The 15,754-nt window shown below is 41.9% G+C and overlaps 1 protein-coding gene across 1 annotated transcript in view; it reads left to right on the top strand.

Annotated features, from left to right (window-relative positions):
• Window positions 1-15,754, top strand: part of Polr2b (RNA polymerase II subunit B) — a 37,341-nt gene that overhangs the window by 17,438 nt on the left and 4,149 nt on the right. Inside the window, exons 11-22 of the mRNA XM_028780833.1 lie at window positions 222-365; window positions 1,289-1,428; window positions 1,528-1,639; window positions 3,898-4,052; window positions 5,094-5,292; window positions 5,888-6,056; window positions 8,819-8,915; window positions 9,817-9,911; window positions 12,130-12,380; window positions 12,461-12,550; window positions 12,773-12,880; window positions 15,092-15,205. Of these exons, the coding sequence (XP_028636666.1) occupies window positions 222-365; window positions 1,289-1,428; window positions 1,528-1,639; window positions 3,898-4,052; window positions 5,094-5,292; window positions 5,888-6,056; window positions 8,819-8,915; window positions 9,817-9,911; window positions 12,130-12,380; window positions 12,461-12,550; window positions 12,773-12,880; window positions 15,092-15,205 (1,674 nt within the window). The remainder of the gene's footprint in view (window positions 1-221; window positions 366-1,288; window positions 1,429-1,527; window positions 1,640-3,897; window positions 4,053-5,093; window positions 5,293-5,887; window positions 6,057-8,818; window positions 8,916-9,816; window positions 9,912-12,129; window positions 12,381-12,460; window positions 12,551-12,772; window positions 12,881-15,091; window positions 15,206-15,754) is intronic.

Raw genomic sequence — 15,754 nt, 5'->3', positions numbered from 1 at the left:
AAAATGAAGAAAATCCCTTTCCGTGTTTCTTAGAAATATGTGTCACATGAGTACTCTCACTGCTAAGTGGAAAGTGGTTAGGTTATGGTTGTAAACAAGATGGCCAAGAAGAGCTTAAAGACAAAGGTACTCAGGGATTGCAGAGACTATAACCGCCTCTCTGTGATAATGTGCTGTGTGGGGCTCACTTGGATTTTGAAGATGTATTCTTGCTTTCCTAGGTATTGAACCGCCTGACTTTTGCATCTACTCTTTCTCACCTGCGTCGGCTAAACTCTCCTATCGGCAGAGATGGCAAGCTAGCAAAGCCAAGACAGTTGCACAATACGTTGTGGGGAATGGTGTGTCCTGCTGAAACTCCGGAGGTAAGTCACGATGGCTAATGCTCAGGTTAAAGGTTGCTGATGAAGACAACAGTTGACGGAGGCGGGAGAGACATTCTTTAGTGGTGTGGCCACAGGTGAAGTGTTCACATTGGCTGGAAGCAGCCCTCATGGACCTCACTAGGTCACCTAGCACAAGTAGTTTCCCAGTTGGAAAGAAAGGAATTAATGGAGGCAAAAAAGGGGGGCAAGAGTGAGGAGAGAGGATTAAATATGACCCGAAGACATTGTGTATGGAGAGGTCACTCAGGGTTAAGAGCACACACTGCTCCTGCAGGAGATCCAAGTTGAGTTCCCAGCACCCGTGTTAGGCAGCCCACAACTACTGTATCTCAGTCTCCAGGTGATCCGATGTTCTCTTCTGGCTGCTGTGGGCCTTGTGCTCATGTGCACCCCACCTCCAAATTAAAAATAAAAACTTTAATGTAGATCTTGTACTTGTAAGAAAATATTATGAAGAAATATATAAAATATGTAATGAAATGTGTGAATGATAGATGCTAGGGAACTTTAAAAAGTCTGCTAGTAATTCTATGTCACAATTACCTCAAGGAATTTTTTATTTAACTAGACATCCATCATGGTTTAAAATTTAGATTTTTTTTTTTGTTTTTGTTTTTGTTGTTGTTGTTTTTTGAGACAGGGTTTCTCCATGTAGCCCTGGCTGTCCTGGAACTCACTCTGTAGACCAGGCTGGCCTCGAACTCAGAGACCCACCTGCCTCTGCCTCCCAAGTGCTGGGGTTAAAGGTGTGCGCCACCACCGCCCGGAAAAATTTAGATTTTTAAATAACCTTTTTCTTAAAAAGTTATAGGTGTACCTTGAAGCCAAATGTAAATATTTGTAGAAGACAATGTGTACGGGCACATATACTGATGTTAGTAATTGTGTGGCTCACTCCGTAGGGCCATGCTGTAGGACTTGTGAAGAATTTAGCCCTGATGGCTTATATCTCAGTTGGATCTCAACCTTCTCCGATTTTGGAATTTTTAGAAGAATGGAGCATGGAAAATCTAGAAGAAATTTCTCCTGCAGCTATTGCTGAGTGTGTACAGATGAGCTTACTTTTTAAACTGTTGTTGATTGTCAAGTTGTAGTTGGTACAGAGCTGCTAAGTAAAGAATGCTTTCGGTTTTTCATACAGTGCAACCAAGATTTTTGTTAATGGCTGCTGGGTTGGAATCCATAAAGACCCCGAACAACTCATGAACACGCTGAGGAAATTACGGCGGCAGATGGACATCATTGTATCTGAAGTAAGAATTTTCCTTTTCTTTTTTCTTGTTTTTACAGTGTTGACAGTTGAACCCATGGCCTTGCTCATGTTGGGCAAATGCTCTTACACTGAGCTGTATCTGATACAGTAGTAAGAACTAGAGTTAGCTAAAAGGGTGCACTCTGTGAGGTGTGTAGGGAAGGCATAAGGTCAGTGAACACTGTCTTTGCATTAGTAGCTCCCTTTGCACTGGGCTTCCCTGAAGTGTCAAGTATATTATTAGTAGTCCAAACTTTATGTTAAGACATTACCTGCCTTTTATTTATCTTTGAATGATTTTTAAAAGCATATTTATTTATCTGTTTCTTACTTTGTATGTGTGCATGCACACATGTGGATGTGTCATGGTGTGCATGTGGAGGTCTGAGGACAGCTGTGGGAGGCAGTTTTTGCTTTCTGTCTGTTCTGGGGATTGAACCCAGGTCATTGGCACCTTTACCCACCCTGGCCTTGATTTCACTTTTTTAAAAGCAGTTTTATGGGGAAGTATGACCCAGTTTTCAATTTTCCAGCTTTTAGGAAATTAGTTTATTCTAGTCATTGACTTGTAAGATTATGTATTAGAGTTAGTTCACTGGAAATTGAGTCTCCTTTTTTCACTTCTTTACATATAAGCACTTCACTGTCTGTAGTGCTATTAATATTCATAAATTTTGCATTCTATATTTTCCCACCATACGTTTTATATTTTCTGGGAATGTGTTTTGTAGACCAGTGTCATACAGTAGAAATACCATGTGAGCCACATACACAATTAAAAATTTTCAGTAGTCATGTTAAAAAAAGTAAAGCAGAAACAGAATAATTTTTAATACTGTATTTTATTTGACTGAAAATTCCAAAATGTTATCCTTCAAATATTATCAATATAAAAGTGTTAGTATAATATTTTGTATTTTAAAATATATTAGTATCTTTTGAATCCATGAAATTTATTCTTGAAGCACATTTCAATTCAGAATGGTCATATTTGAAGTACTCAGTACTCACCTGTGGCTTGTAGCTGCTCTAGGTGGACTTTAAGCTGTCTGTCTGCTAGGTGAGAAAGTCATGCTTTGGAATCAATGGGGAAGTACGGGCAAGACAGCGATATCCCAGCATTGTGTGCGTGTTTTAAAAAAACTCCAGTATTCTGGAGGCAGGGGATGGATCAGTGTGTTTAAGGACAACCTGCTCTCTATAAAGAGCTTTTAGACAGAGCTATATAGAGAGATACTGTTTTAGAAAAAGAGCAACATAGGGCCGGTTACTGGAAGGTAACAAGATGAAATACTTGTACTAAAATAAGGGTTGGGACTGTAGCTCAGCAGTAGAGCACTTGCCTAGCATAAGCTGGGCCCTAGGTTCATCCTCCAGTACTGCAAGAGCAAAACCAAATGAAGTAGTAAACACACAAATCTAAAATAAGAAAATTATATACTTGTGTTTGTGGTGCTAAAAAAATGTTTTCTTCATTTTACATTGACTTGTGTACTCTTCCAGGTGTTATTCAGCTGAATAACTAAGATCAGGTTACATTTTTTTTTTCCTACTCATGAGTTTTACAATTGCATCTTTTCATAATAAATTAACAATGGTAGATTTTTTTGTTGTTGTTGTTTTGATTTTTCCTCTGAGACAGGGTTTCCCTGGCTGTTGTAGAACTCTCTGTGTAGACCAGGCTGGCCTTGAACTCAGAGATCTGCCTTTCCTCTACCTCCTGAGTGCTGGGATTGGAGCTGTGCTTCACCACCATCTGGTGTATCTATTTAGTTTAATACTTAGTTCACCTAAAATGTAAAGTTTTATTTACATTAGTAATTTCTTTTAAATGTGTGTAATATTAAAGAGCAAACCTAGGGACCCATCCATGCTGGGGCAAGCTGTGCACTGCTTAGCTATGTGTGTCCTTGTATGAATGTTTGCCTTAATGTATGTATGTGCTCCATGTGTGCCTGGTGCCTGTGGAGGCCAGAAGGCTACAAGGTCCTCTAGACTTGCGTGACAGGGGTTGTCAGTCACCATGCTGAGCGCTGAGCAGCCGCTGCGGCTCTGCCTCTGTGAGATGCAGTCTTACTGATCTGCCTGTACTGCTGTTAAACTTGTAGCATCAACTGCTCCTCTCCAGTCAGCTTCCTGGACGATGATGGCATTATACAGGTGGATCGTGCAGGGCCCAGCTACTTGTATCTTTAGCTGAATTGTCATCATACCAACAACAACAACAACCCATGAGATTGTTTTGTCTTTTCTTTCTAGGTTTCTATGATCAGAGATATTCGAGAGCGGGAGATTCGGATCTATACAGACGCAGGCCGTATTTGTAGGCCTCTTCTGATTGTGGAAAAGCAGAAGCTTCTTTTGAAGAAGAGACACATTGACCAGTTGAAAGAGAGAGAATATAACAACTACAGGTACGATTGTGGGTGAGAAAAAAAAATACATGTAGTCAAAAACTGAGATGGAAAGTATGCAGTTGTTTTTAGTGTAGTCACAGGGTCGTACAGCCCCGTCACTATCCAGTTGACGGAATTGTCGGTGCTCTGGGAGAAGCGCTCCCAGCAGCAGCCATATTTATTTTTCTTGTTTTTTGTCACTGGCTCTACAGTGGACATGTGGGATTTGTATTGACGTAATGATAAGTAACCTGTGTAGCACAGACCATATTACATATAATATGGCTTATATATTTTGGGGTGCACTTTCTTGTTGTATAGGCTAGGCTGATGTGGAACGCACAGTGAAATCCAGGGCTGGGCTTGAACTTATGACCTTATTGCCTCAACTCCCTGAGTACAGACAATATAGATAGTGTGCTACCACTCCTGGCATAAGTAAGAAATGTAATAGAAAAGATAAACTTGCTTTAAAATTTTACTCTAAATAATATCGTGCGTGTCTATTGTAAAATAACATGTTGAGTAAAAGTGAGCACTTTGAATTCATACTTGCTGATTTTGCCATGATTTTTTTTTCATAATGTCCTTTTCACAAATAAATATGAGTAATGGGTGGATATATGTATTCTACCAGACCGTATTCTGTGTTTTATCTACTTTCCATCCTTACTTCAGAAGTATAGTTTTTTTTAAGAATTATTAATTTATTTATTGTATATGAATACACTGTAGTTGTCTTCACACACACTAAAAGAGGGCATTGGATCCCATCACTGATGTTGTGAGCCACCATGTGGGTGCTGGGAATTGAACTCGGGACCTCTGGAAGAGTAGTCGGTGTTCTTAACTGCTGAGCCCACAAGTATAGATCTTTAAAACAAAGTGACTAGCAGGTGCAGTCTAATAGTGTAGAGCCCAGCAGCCTTTTCACATTAGCAGTCATAAGTCTCTGTTTGAATTCTTTCCATAGTAGTTCAAACACACATAGGAATAGTTTTAAAGCAGTAGGCTTTGTATTAAAGTATTTCATGAAACTTCATGAGTGAATTTTTTTAGTTGGCAGGATCTGGTAGCCAGTGGGGTCGTAGAGTATATTGATACCCTGGAAGAGGAAACCGTGATGCTTGCAATGACTCCAGATGATTTGCAGGAGAAAGAAGTAGCTTATTGTTCCACCTACACCCACTGTGAGATCCACCCATCAATGATTCTTGGCGTCTGTGCATCGATTATTCCTTTTCCTGATCATAACCAGGTTGGCGATAGTTCTGTCTTCTGATTTGCGAAGAATTGGGGAGGTAATCGATGTTAGGAATTAGTATGAAGACTTGTCAGAGGGTGTGAGCACCGACAGACTCAGCTGTTCGACGTGTGTGTTAGTGACTTTCTGTCCCTGTGGTAGTATGCCACGGCCAAGGCCACTTAAAGATGGAAGTTTATTTTGGGTTCTGCTTCCAGAGGGGTAAGGGTCCATGGTGGAGGAGCAGAGGTAGGAGAGTAGCAAGCTGTTATCCTTATCCTAAGCCTTATCCAAACATGTGAGGCGGAGAGCAAGGTGGGGATAACACAAGGCTTTGAAACTCAAAGCTGGTCCCAGGGATGTGCTTCTTCTAGCAAGGCCACACCTCCTAAACCTCCGGAAACAGCGCCACCAACTGGGAAGCAAGTGTTCTGATGGCGAGCTGTGGGGCATTCCCCATTCAAGTACCAGTTTGCTTGTTCCTGTTTGTGTTGAGAGCCATAAGTGGTTATTACCTGTCTGAGAAAACAAAGGCCAGAGACTTTTAACCAATTATTTCTCTGATGTGTTATTAAATATTCATTGTCTTTATTTTTGTTTCTACCGTTAGTCCCCTAGAAACACATACCAGTCTGCTATGGGCAAGCAGGCTATGGGAGTTTATATCACCAACTTCCATGTGCGGATGGACACCTTGGCCCATGTTCTCTACTACCCTCAGAAACCCCTCGTCACTACACGGTCTATGGAATATCTACGATTTAGAGAGCTGCCAGCAGGTATGCTCAGCTGCTTTTTAAGATTTTGCCATACTTAAGACACTTGAGTGAGAAGTACTTGAGAAGATTAAGACCCGCATACAACACTGCCTGCTTTACAGACGTTAGATGTGGGAAACGTGAATGAATTAAAAAGGTGCCTGAGTGGAGAGGGCTATGCTGGGTGTAAAGTCCTACTGAAGGACACTGTCAGTGACTGATTCCTCTGGGAATGCAGAGCTGCTTTTATGGGGAATGATAATGGTAAAGGGATATTTGAATTTGAGCAAAGCCCTTCCTTCCTTTGGGAACCTGTGAGATGTGGGACTGGGTCATGCCAGTGTAGTGTGGCCAGAACATCAGTGTGTGTGACTGAAGCTTGTTCTCACGGTGCCGAGAGAGCCTGCAGTGTGAGTAGTATTTTAAAAGTGAAGGTTTGGAGTTGACTTCTCCCCAGAGAGGGAGAATCAGGGTTTGTTAAGGGTGTGGCCATTGTAGTTCTGCTCTACTTAAGTGAATGGTCCCACATCCATGAGTTTATGGGCAGCAGAAATTGAATTCCATGGGTATTAAAATATGATGGTATACCTTTAGCTTCTAAAAACTACACTAATTTCCACAGTGGTTACAGCAGGGTATACTACTGATAACAGTGAATAGGTTTCTCTTTCTCATATCCTTGTCTGTTTTTTGTCTTGTGTTTGTTTGTCTGTTTGTTTTTAAAGATTATTTTATTTTTTATGTATGAGTACACTGTAGTTGTTGTCTTCAGACACACCAGAAGAGGGCATCGGATCCCATTACAGATGGTTGTGAGCCACCATGTGGTTGCTGGGAATTGAACTCAGGACCTCTGGAAGAGCAGACAGTGCTCTTAACCAGTGAGCCATCTCTCCAGCCCTTCAGCTTGTTTTCTTGATGTTTAGTTTCTTAACATTAGATTCAAATCCTCTGCTGCATGTTGAGCTACGGACATTTTTCTCCTGTTGTATAGGCTGTTTCTTCATTTGATTGACAATTCCCTTTGCAGGGAATTTTTGGCAAAATTTTCTGAGTGATTGGAGTCCTATTCAGAAAGCCCTACCCATGCTTATTGGTCAGTTGTACTCTCCACAGTTGCCTGTAACAATTTCTGAGTCTTAGGAGCTTATGCTGAGGTAATTGGCTCATTTGAAGTTTGTTTATGCTTATTTTATGTGTGTGAATGTCTTGCCTGCATACATGTACATGTACCACAAGCATGCAGTGCCCATAGAGGCTAGAAGAAGGTAGCAAATCTCTAAGGGAGTTAGTTACAGATGGTTGTTAGCTGGACGTTAGCCAAAACAGAGGCAGAGGCTGAAAGATCTCTTGCAGTTTGAGGCCAACCTGGTTTACGTATTGAGTACTAGGTCAATCTGGTTTACATAATGGACCCTGTCTTAAACAAAAAAATTAAAAATGAGGTAGCTGCAGATAATTATGTGTCCTCTGTCTTATTCCATTGATCTGTAGGTCTAATTTTTTGCTGTTTTTGTTACTTTGGCTCTGCAGTATAATTTGAAATCAGGCAGTATTTTCATGCTTAGGACTGCTTTTGCTGTCTGGTGTCTCTCGTGCTTTCTCTGTTTCTGCAGAATGGCACTGGGGACTTTGTTGCTAGCTTTCCCTTGGTAGGACAGCCATTTCCACAGTGTTAATTAATCCTTGATTCATGGAGCTGCGAGGTCTTTGTACCTCCTAGTGTCTGCCTCAAGAGACACTAGACACTTTCTAATGCGTTAGCTTGCTGTAGTATGTGTTACCAGTCCTCCTCCCTCCTTCCTTCCTTTTTTTTTTGGAGAAAAGTTTTCCTGTAGCCCAGGCTGGCTCACTGTATACCATGGACTGACTCTTCCTGCTCTTCCTTTGTGCTGGAGATAGAGCTTTGGGCTTCGTAATTCCTTACAGTAAATCAGTCTCTTGTCATTTATCATTACTGTGCACCATGCCGAGCGTATAGATCATAGGACAGTTTCGTGGACTTGCTTCTTCCCATTTTACATAGGTTTTTCCCATCTTGTACAGCAAATGCCGTAGAGCAGGGCTCACCTTCTTTATTTTTTTCCTTGTTCCCTCCCTCCCCCATCTCCCCTTTCTCCTCCTTCCCTCTGCTGTTTAAAGATGGGATGGTCTCATGTTGCCCAGGCTGGTTTCAAATTTCTGAGCTAACGTGATCCTCCTGCCTTCACTTCCCCCTAAGTGTCAGGTGATAGACCTTTGCTACCATACCTAGCCTTATTAAAGTAGTTAGGGCAGCAGCTACTAAGAATTAAGTGTGGCCTGAAAGATGGTGCCACACTGTGGTTGCATGGGGAGAGAGCAGCAGGGTGGTGTTGGTTTCATATTTAAAATTAGAAATTAGGAGGCCAGGGTCTGAGGCTTGAGTGTGTCGCTAGTTCCCTCTGGAGGCCTATGTGCTTACATTTGAGTCATGAGAATAGTAAAGCTTGTTCTGTTTAGGACTCAGAGTTGCTGTGAAGATCCGCAGACTGGGTTAGGGAAGCACTCTGTAGTTACAAACCGTGTTACATGGAGAACTACTGCTAGTAAGGACGGCTTCACTGGGAATGACGGTTTCAAGTTAAGCTAGCTGAGCATTTGCCTCACACACTGGTTCAAGGAGGAGTAGACAGCAGCAGTTTCCATCATACAAATATCCAAGTGTTTGTGACAAATACCATTGAAGAAAATGGATTTCAATGAAAGGATAGGTTTCCCTGCTTCCCAGATGTTCTTTACTGTGTGTTTTGAATGTATTGTAGGAATCAACTCAATTGTGGCCATTGCATCATACACCGGCTATAATCAAGAAGACTCTGTTATCATGAACCGTTCAGCTGTGGATCGAGGCTTTTTCAGGTCAGCTTTTGGTAAAATTTGTTGAAGCACAGATGTAGTGGAAATGCATTTTTTTTTTTTTCATAAAGTTTTTTAAGAATAAGCTTGCCTGCCCTAGTCCAAAAGCAGATCTGGTTGGTGGTCACATAGCTATAGGTGGTGATTCTTGTGTCTCTGGGTTTTAAACGTTTTCTGTTGTAAGCAAATATACAATTGCATTTGGATAATGCAGAAACATCTAAGAAAGAAATAAAAAGAAAACAGAATTCTGAAATAACTACTGGTAAAATTATGGTGTGTTTTACTTATATTCTTGTTTGCTTTTTGGTACAGAGTCTCACTATGTAGTTCAGGCTGGCCTTGAACTAACAGTGTAGTCCAGGCTAGCTTTGAATTCATGGCAACCCTTCACCTCAGTCTTCTGAGTGTTGGGATTACAAATGTGCACCATCACATTTGGCTTCCTGTTTTTCTCTTTTTTACTCACAACAAGATTAGTCTTAAATACATAGCATAAGAAGGTTGTTTAAAACACAGGGGCTTTAGAGGGGAACTTTTCCTCCCTGTAATTGTGTAAAGCAGCACTAGGACTAAAGCCTGGACGTCATAGCTTCATATAAACAGGCTTCAGTGGGGATCCTTGAGCAGACAAGGGAGGCGGTGCTCAGGGCTGTTAGGAGGCTGGACTTAGTTACCTGGGTCCTCTGACCTCATGTGCGATGCCAAGTGTTCACAGTTTCGGGTCAGATGCTACGTGTAAAGCCCATTTACAACTGAACCTTGACCCTGGTACATAGTGACCCTTGTGCCTACTTTGTGGGTCAAATTGTCTCCCAAATATCAGTTAAGCCAAACACATTGCTGTAGTCTAAGCCTTTTTACTGAAAGAAAACATAAATCACCTTTGGAACCCTGTTTTTAGGTCTGTTTTTTACCGATCATACAAAGAACAAGAGTCTAAAAAAGGATTTGATCAAGAAGAAGTGTTTGAGAAGCCTACACGTGAAACATGCCAGGGTAAGCAACATCTGCTGGGGTTCAGGAATCGTCACAGAAACTGTATGACACTGATCTCAGTTAAGCAAGAATAGTTTATAGAACACACACCTTGATTCTGAATATTCAGAGCTGCGAAAAGGACTTGTCAGCCTAATTGTGGACAGTCTGCTTTCAGGCAGGCCTTTTATAGGAAACACCAGGTACAGAAGTTTAATGGGCAAGGAAGGGGGCAGCTGGCTCACTAGACAGAGTATTGTCAGCTGACCTTTAAGCTGGTCCTGAGGAAGGTGAGAGGGGTGGTGGGTGGGTGGTGAACAGGGAGAGTTCCAGAACATTGAGATAACAGAACATGAGTATTGTAGTAATAACTTTGGGCTTATTAATAGCATTCTTCAGTGTCAGCCTATGCATAAACCACAGTGAGCTCATAACGTAGGTGCAGGAAGGGCTGCCTGGTGGTCAGCTCTGACTGAAGCCGTTTTAGACATAACAGCGCATATGAACCTTTGATTTGATGGATCCTACGTAAAGCTTTGTGGAACTTAAGATTAGCAAACCTCATACAGAACATACAGAACAAAACAGGGTGTGTGGTCAGCATGTCCTTGCTCTGAGCCAAGTCACTTCTCTGTGTCAGTGACTGGCAGGCATGTTACAGCAACAGTCTGAAATAGCTGGCAAGCATGGAGCAAAATGACAAAATGGCTACAGCTCTCCTGGGGGGGAGTCAGACCATAACAACATCAAACTGCGGTGTTCCCCTTTAACTTGCTGTGCTGGCCTGTGCAGTGCTGCCAGGCTGTGCTGCTTTCCTCTTCAGCTCTCTATAGTCCGTGGGAAGCACGAGAGGCTGTGCGGTCTCAAGGACACCTCCAGCTGAATTCTCACTCTGCTGCTTGCCTCTGTTCTCGGTGTCTGCCTTGAACTTCGGTGAAAGTGCTGGACAAGTGACCAGCTAAAATACTGCTCAACATTTAAGATGATGAAAAGATATCCAGCCGTTCTTGTCTCCTGTTGTCAATCACTGTCACAAGCCACTTAGAAAGGACTTACTGGGATAGGATACCCCAGGGAAATAGTATTGTGTAAAGGTGTAGTGTCCTCTGTTTCCTTTAGTTCTTTCTTACTGCATTCCCATTGGTTGGTTCTGTGTAGCAGTGAGTGGCTGTTCAGTGGAATTCAGATGCACAACTCGGCTGGGTGGTGGTGGCCTGTACCTTTAGTCTCAGCACTTGGGAAGCCGAGACAGGTGGATCTTTGAGTTCTAATCTCTGAGTTCAAGGCCAGTTCTGGTCTACAGAGTGAGTTATAGGATGTCAGGCTACACAGAGAGACCCAGTATTGGGGGTGACCATAGCTCATGATTCTGTGGGAGAATATATGTACAGGACACAGACGTGTAGGACACAGGCATTCTTCCTCATGTGACAGTGGCTACACATTAGGGAATATCTTGCTAGAATCCAATTTTCCACTGTTTGGTTCTTTTTTTTCCTTAGTAAATTTCTTTTTTTAAATGGTTTTTATTTTATGTGTATGAGCGCTTTGCCTATGACCATGGAAGCTAGGAAAAGACATTGGATTGGAGTTACCACGAGCTCACGTGTGGGTACTGGGAGTCGAACTTGAGTCCTCTGGAAGAACAGCTAGTGATCTTAACTGCTGAGCTATTTCTCCAGACCCCTCCAGCCCCACCCCCACTTTGAGACAAGGTTGTGGCTCAGTAGCCTTTGCTGGTCTCAAACTCATAGAGATCCATCTGCCTCTGCCTCCTGAGCGCTGGGGTTAAGGGCATGTGCCACCATACCCAGGTATAGTGATTTTTTTCTTTTTCTTTTTTTTCTTTTTCTTTTTCTTTTTTTTTTTGTTTGGTTTTTCGAGACAGGGTTTCTCTGTGTAGCCCTGGCTGTCCTGGAACTCACTCTGTAGACCAGGCTGGCCTCGAACTCAGAAATCCACCTGCCTCTGCCTCCCAAGTGCTGGGATTAAAGGCATGCGCCACCACCGTCCAGCGATTTTTTTTCTTTATAAACCTTGTTTATAAACTATGTTTCTGGGCTTTAGAATAAGGACAGTAATGAACAATATTTATGGTGTTAGAGACTTCTTATGAATTTATCACTGATTTGGAACAGAGTTACATATGTAGTTTCTCATGCTTGTTGGGGGGTTGTATGGCATTTTAAGTTCTTGTCTTTGGTGTCATGTAAGAAAATCTCCTGTCTGTTTCCTGCAGGTATGCGGCATGCCATTTACGACAAGCTGGACGATGATGGTTTGATAGCTCCGGGGGTTCGCGTCTCAGGAGATGATGTCATTATAGGCAAAACTGTCACCTTACCTGAGAATGAGGATGAGCTGGAGAGTACCAACAGGCGCTACACCAAGAGGGACTGTAGCACATTCCTCAGAACTAGTGAGACGGGCATTGTGGACCAGGTTATGGTCACTCTCAACCAGGAGGGATATAAATTTTGTAAAATAAGGGTGAGTGTGGCTTTATTCATGTAGACCATTTTAGGAATTAATTGCATTTCAGTTTCTAACCCATTTTTATGTGAAACCAGGTACGCTCTGTTAGGATTCCACAGATTGGAGACAAATTTGCTAGCCGACATGGTCAGAAGGGTACTTGTGGTATTCAGTATAGACAAGAGGTAGGTGTCTTCAGTGTTTCTCTTGCCTAACCCAGAGTTGTATTGAAAGATTCATTAAAATTTCCTATACTTTTTTTTTTGATTTTGATTTTTTTGTTTGTTAACCCATCATGTTGAAAAGAATTAGGACATTCAAATTTTCCCTTGGGCAGTGTCAGGTCTGTCTAGCTTTGTCTCTAAGAGACTCCCATGTCTTTAAGTTTTGTACAATTTTCTCTGTAGGACATGCCGTTCACTTGTGAAGGCATAACTCCTGACATCATCATAAACCCGCACGCCATCCCCTCTCGGATGACGATTGGTCACTTGATCGAGTGTCTCCAAGGGAAGGTAAGATTTTGTCTTGAAATACAGTAGGTTCCAAGTTGATGTTTCTTTCATTTTGTTGACCATTTCTCTCATCATTGAGTGAAGATACTTTGTTAAAAGCTAATATGATATTTTCCTGCTTTTAGACTGGCTATTCCACTTTTTCATCCTTTTTTATTTTTAAGAAATCTGTGGGTGGTTAGGGAGCTGGCTTAGTAGAAGGGCATTTCTATGGAAGCATGGTGACCTCACCTGAGGTTGGGGAAGTGTTAGCAAGCCTGCCAGCATGACTTCAGACATGAACCTTCATGCTGGAAGGACAGGAGTGATGCCTACAGGGTGACTTCTGATCTCTGCATAAATAAATTAAATATAAAAACAATGCATGTGTTGGGGGAGGCTGTAACCCCAATGCTTTGACGTGTGTGGAGACAGGAGACTCACTGGCTTGATGGCCTAGCTCCGAGTTCAGGGAGGAGAGACTTGTCAGGGGAATATGAAGAGTGATGGCTGCATTAGTTTTGTCTGTTGCTGTGGTAGAACAACTTAGGGAAGAAAGGGTTTGTTTCCCCCCACAGCTTATAGTCCTGCCTATCTCGGACAGAAGTAGGGCAGGAACTCAAGGCAGGAACTGAGACAGGCCATGGAAGATCCCGGTGCCCAGGGCTCGCTCAGTTTGTTTTCTTGGACATCCTAGGACCACACCTTTGATGGATGGCAGCCCTCTAGTGCACTGAGCCCTCCCATATCCCTATTAATCAGGACAGGTCCTCACAGAGCACTGTGGTGGCAGTCCCAGATGCCTCTCATTTGTTTCTGCTTGATAAGTTAACCAGCAACCGGATGTCCTCTTCTGGCTTCTACTCATGGCTGTGTATTCCTCCCTTACACATATCCATATACCAACACACATGTGTTTGCACACACACACACACACACTGCAGAGTATTGCCAAGAAAGAATTTTTGCCTAAGAACCTTGTGCTGGCCAATTGTACTGTTGGGGCTCAAGATCAATTTATTTGTAAGCTATAGTACATATAGCCTTTGCTGATATCTGTGGTTATAGCAGCTAGCTCTTTTCTATAGATAAGTTCATTCATAGACAGTTAGCTTAGTATGGCTTTAAGAAATGTTAAGATTTTGGTATCAGCTGTGTATTCATCTTTCAGGGTAAGTTTTCTGGATTTGAGTGTCTTGTTAAAGTAGAATAATAGTAGTCTAACACAGGATGGCTTCAATTTAAGGCATTAAGATGTTATTTTCCTGAGAACATCTGACGTGTTTGGGATCCTTGGTGTCTTCTTGCATGATCCCATGGGGATAGACTTCTATGTGAGAGCATTGTGGCCTTTCTTTTTAGGCAGTGACTTGGTTACAAGTATCTTAGGTAGAATATTTAAAAAATGAATCTCAGTATATCACAACTTTTATAACTGTTTTTAATTTGAAAGTCTTGCCTTTATAGATAATTAAATTGGGTATCTCTCTCTACAAAACATATTTCCAGGGTAGCCTTCCTGCCAGGGCTCCTTACCAAGTTTCTGCTTTACCCAAAGGAAGTTGAATTGAAATAGAAGCAGTCTCTGTCCAGGGCCCGTCCACCACAGCATGACTATAAGTGGCCATGCTGATCTTGAGGCTGGAGGTTTTAGAATGTCTTTCACTTTAGTTTTTACAAATGATGCTGGGAAGTATAAACATGACCAGAGTGGTTGAAGTTACCATGGAAGTGGCCATATATTGGACATTAAGTGGACATTAATTGGAGATGATTCAATATGGTGACTGATGCTCTAAGTTCACTTACATTGCTGGGTGTGAGAGAAGAGGCACACAGCTACTGACATGGGGGACAGAGGGGAAGATGAGAGAAGAGGCATGCAGCTACTGAGATGGGGGACAGAGGGGAAAATGAGAGAAGAGGCACGCAGCTACTGACATGGGGGACAGAGGGGAAGATGAGCTGTTGTTCATGAGAAATAGTAAAGGGCATATATAATTAAACCATATTAATTTGCTTATGTGAAATACTTAGTTCTTATATTAGATATAAGAAACTAAATTTAAGTATTCAAACTTGAGTAGTACCACAAGAAAAAAATGGACCAAAATCTTATACAGATCAATATTGCTTTAATGGAAATAAAAATTAGGTGTGTAACTTAAAAAAAAAAATTGGGTATCTCTCTATTGATGTGTGACTTCTCTCCCATGTGCTCTCACTCCAAAGGTCTCAGCCAACAAGGGTGAAATTGGTGATGCCACTCCATTTAATGACGCTGTCAATGTGCAGAAGATTTCTAATCTTCTGTCTGACTATGGCTACCATCTCAGAGGAAATGAGGTACGTTTACTATCCCAAAAGCACATTGTTCACCTGTATGTAACAAGCATGTTCTGTGTGGTGTACTTTTATATATACAAGAAAGCCGTTGACTTGTGTAAGTCATAAGCATACAGCATGATGGAGTTCCACACAGTAAACACACTGAGACGTGATATTACCCAGAATGCTTTATGCCTTGAAAGTCCCTTCTAGTCTCCACCCCGTTCATCCCAGGTAAGTACTGTCTCATTATAGGCTAGTTTTGATGCTGTGTACATAGGAGTGTGGAGTATGTGCACATGCGTTCCTGAACTTGTTTAATCTTTTTTTTAAATTTTTTTTATTTTATTTATTATATGTAAGTGTACTGTAGCTGTCTTCAGACACCCCACAAGAGGGCATCAGATATCATTACAGATGGTTGTTAGCCACCATGTGGTTGCTGGGATTTGAACTCATGACCTCTGGAAGAGCAGTCAGTGCTCTTAACCACTGAGCCATCTCACCAGCCCGAACTTGTTTAATCTTTGTAGTGATTGGTGGCAGACAAAAATCTCTGTCTGTTTT

Source organism: Grammomys surdaster, unplaced genomic scaffold (genome assembly GCF_004785775.1).
Source record: "Grammomys surdaster isolate TR1022 unplaced genomic scaffold, NIH_TR_1.0 372, whole genome shotgun sequence".
Classification (NCBI taxonomy): domain Eukaryota; kingdom Metazoa; phylum Chordata; class Mammalia; order Rodentia; family Muridae; genus Grammomys; species Grammomys surdaster.
This window is presented reverse-complemented; position numbering and strand designations above follow the sequence as displayed.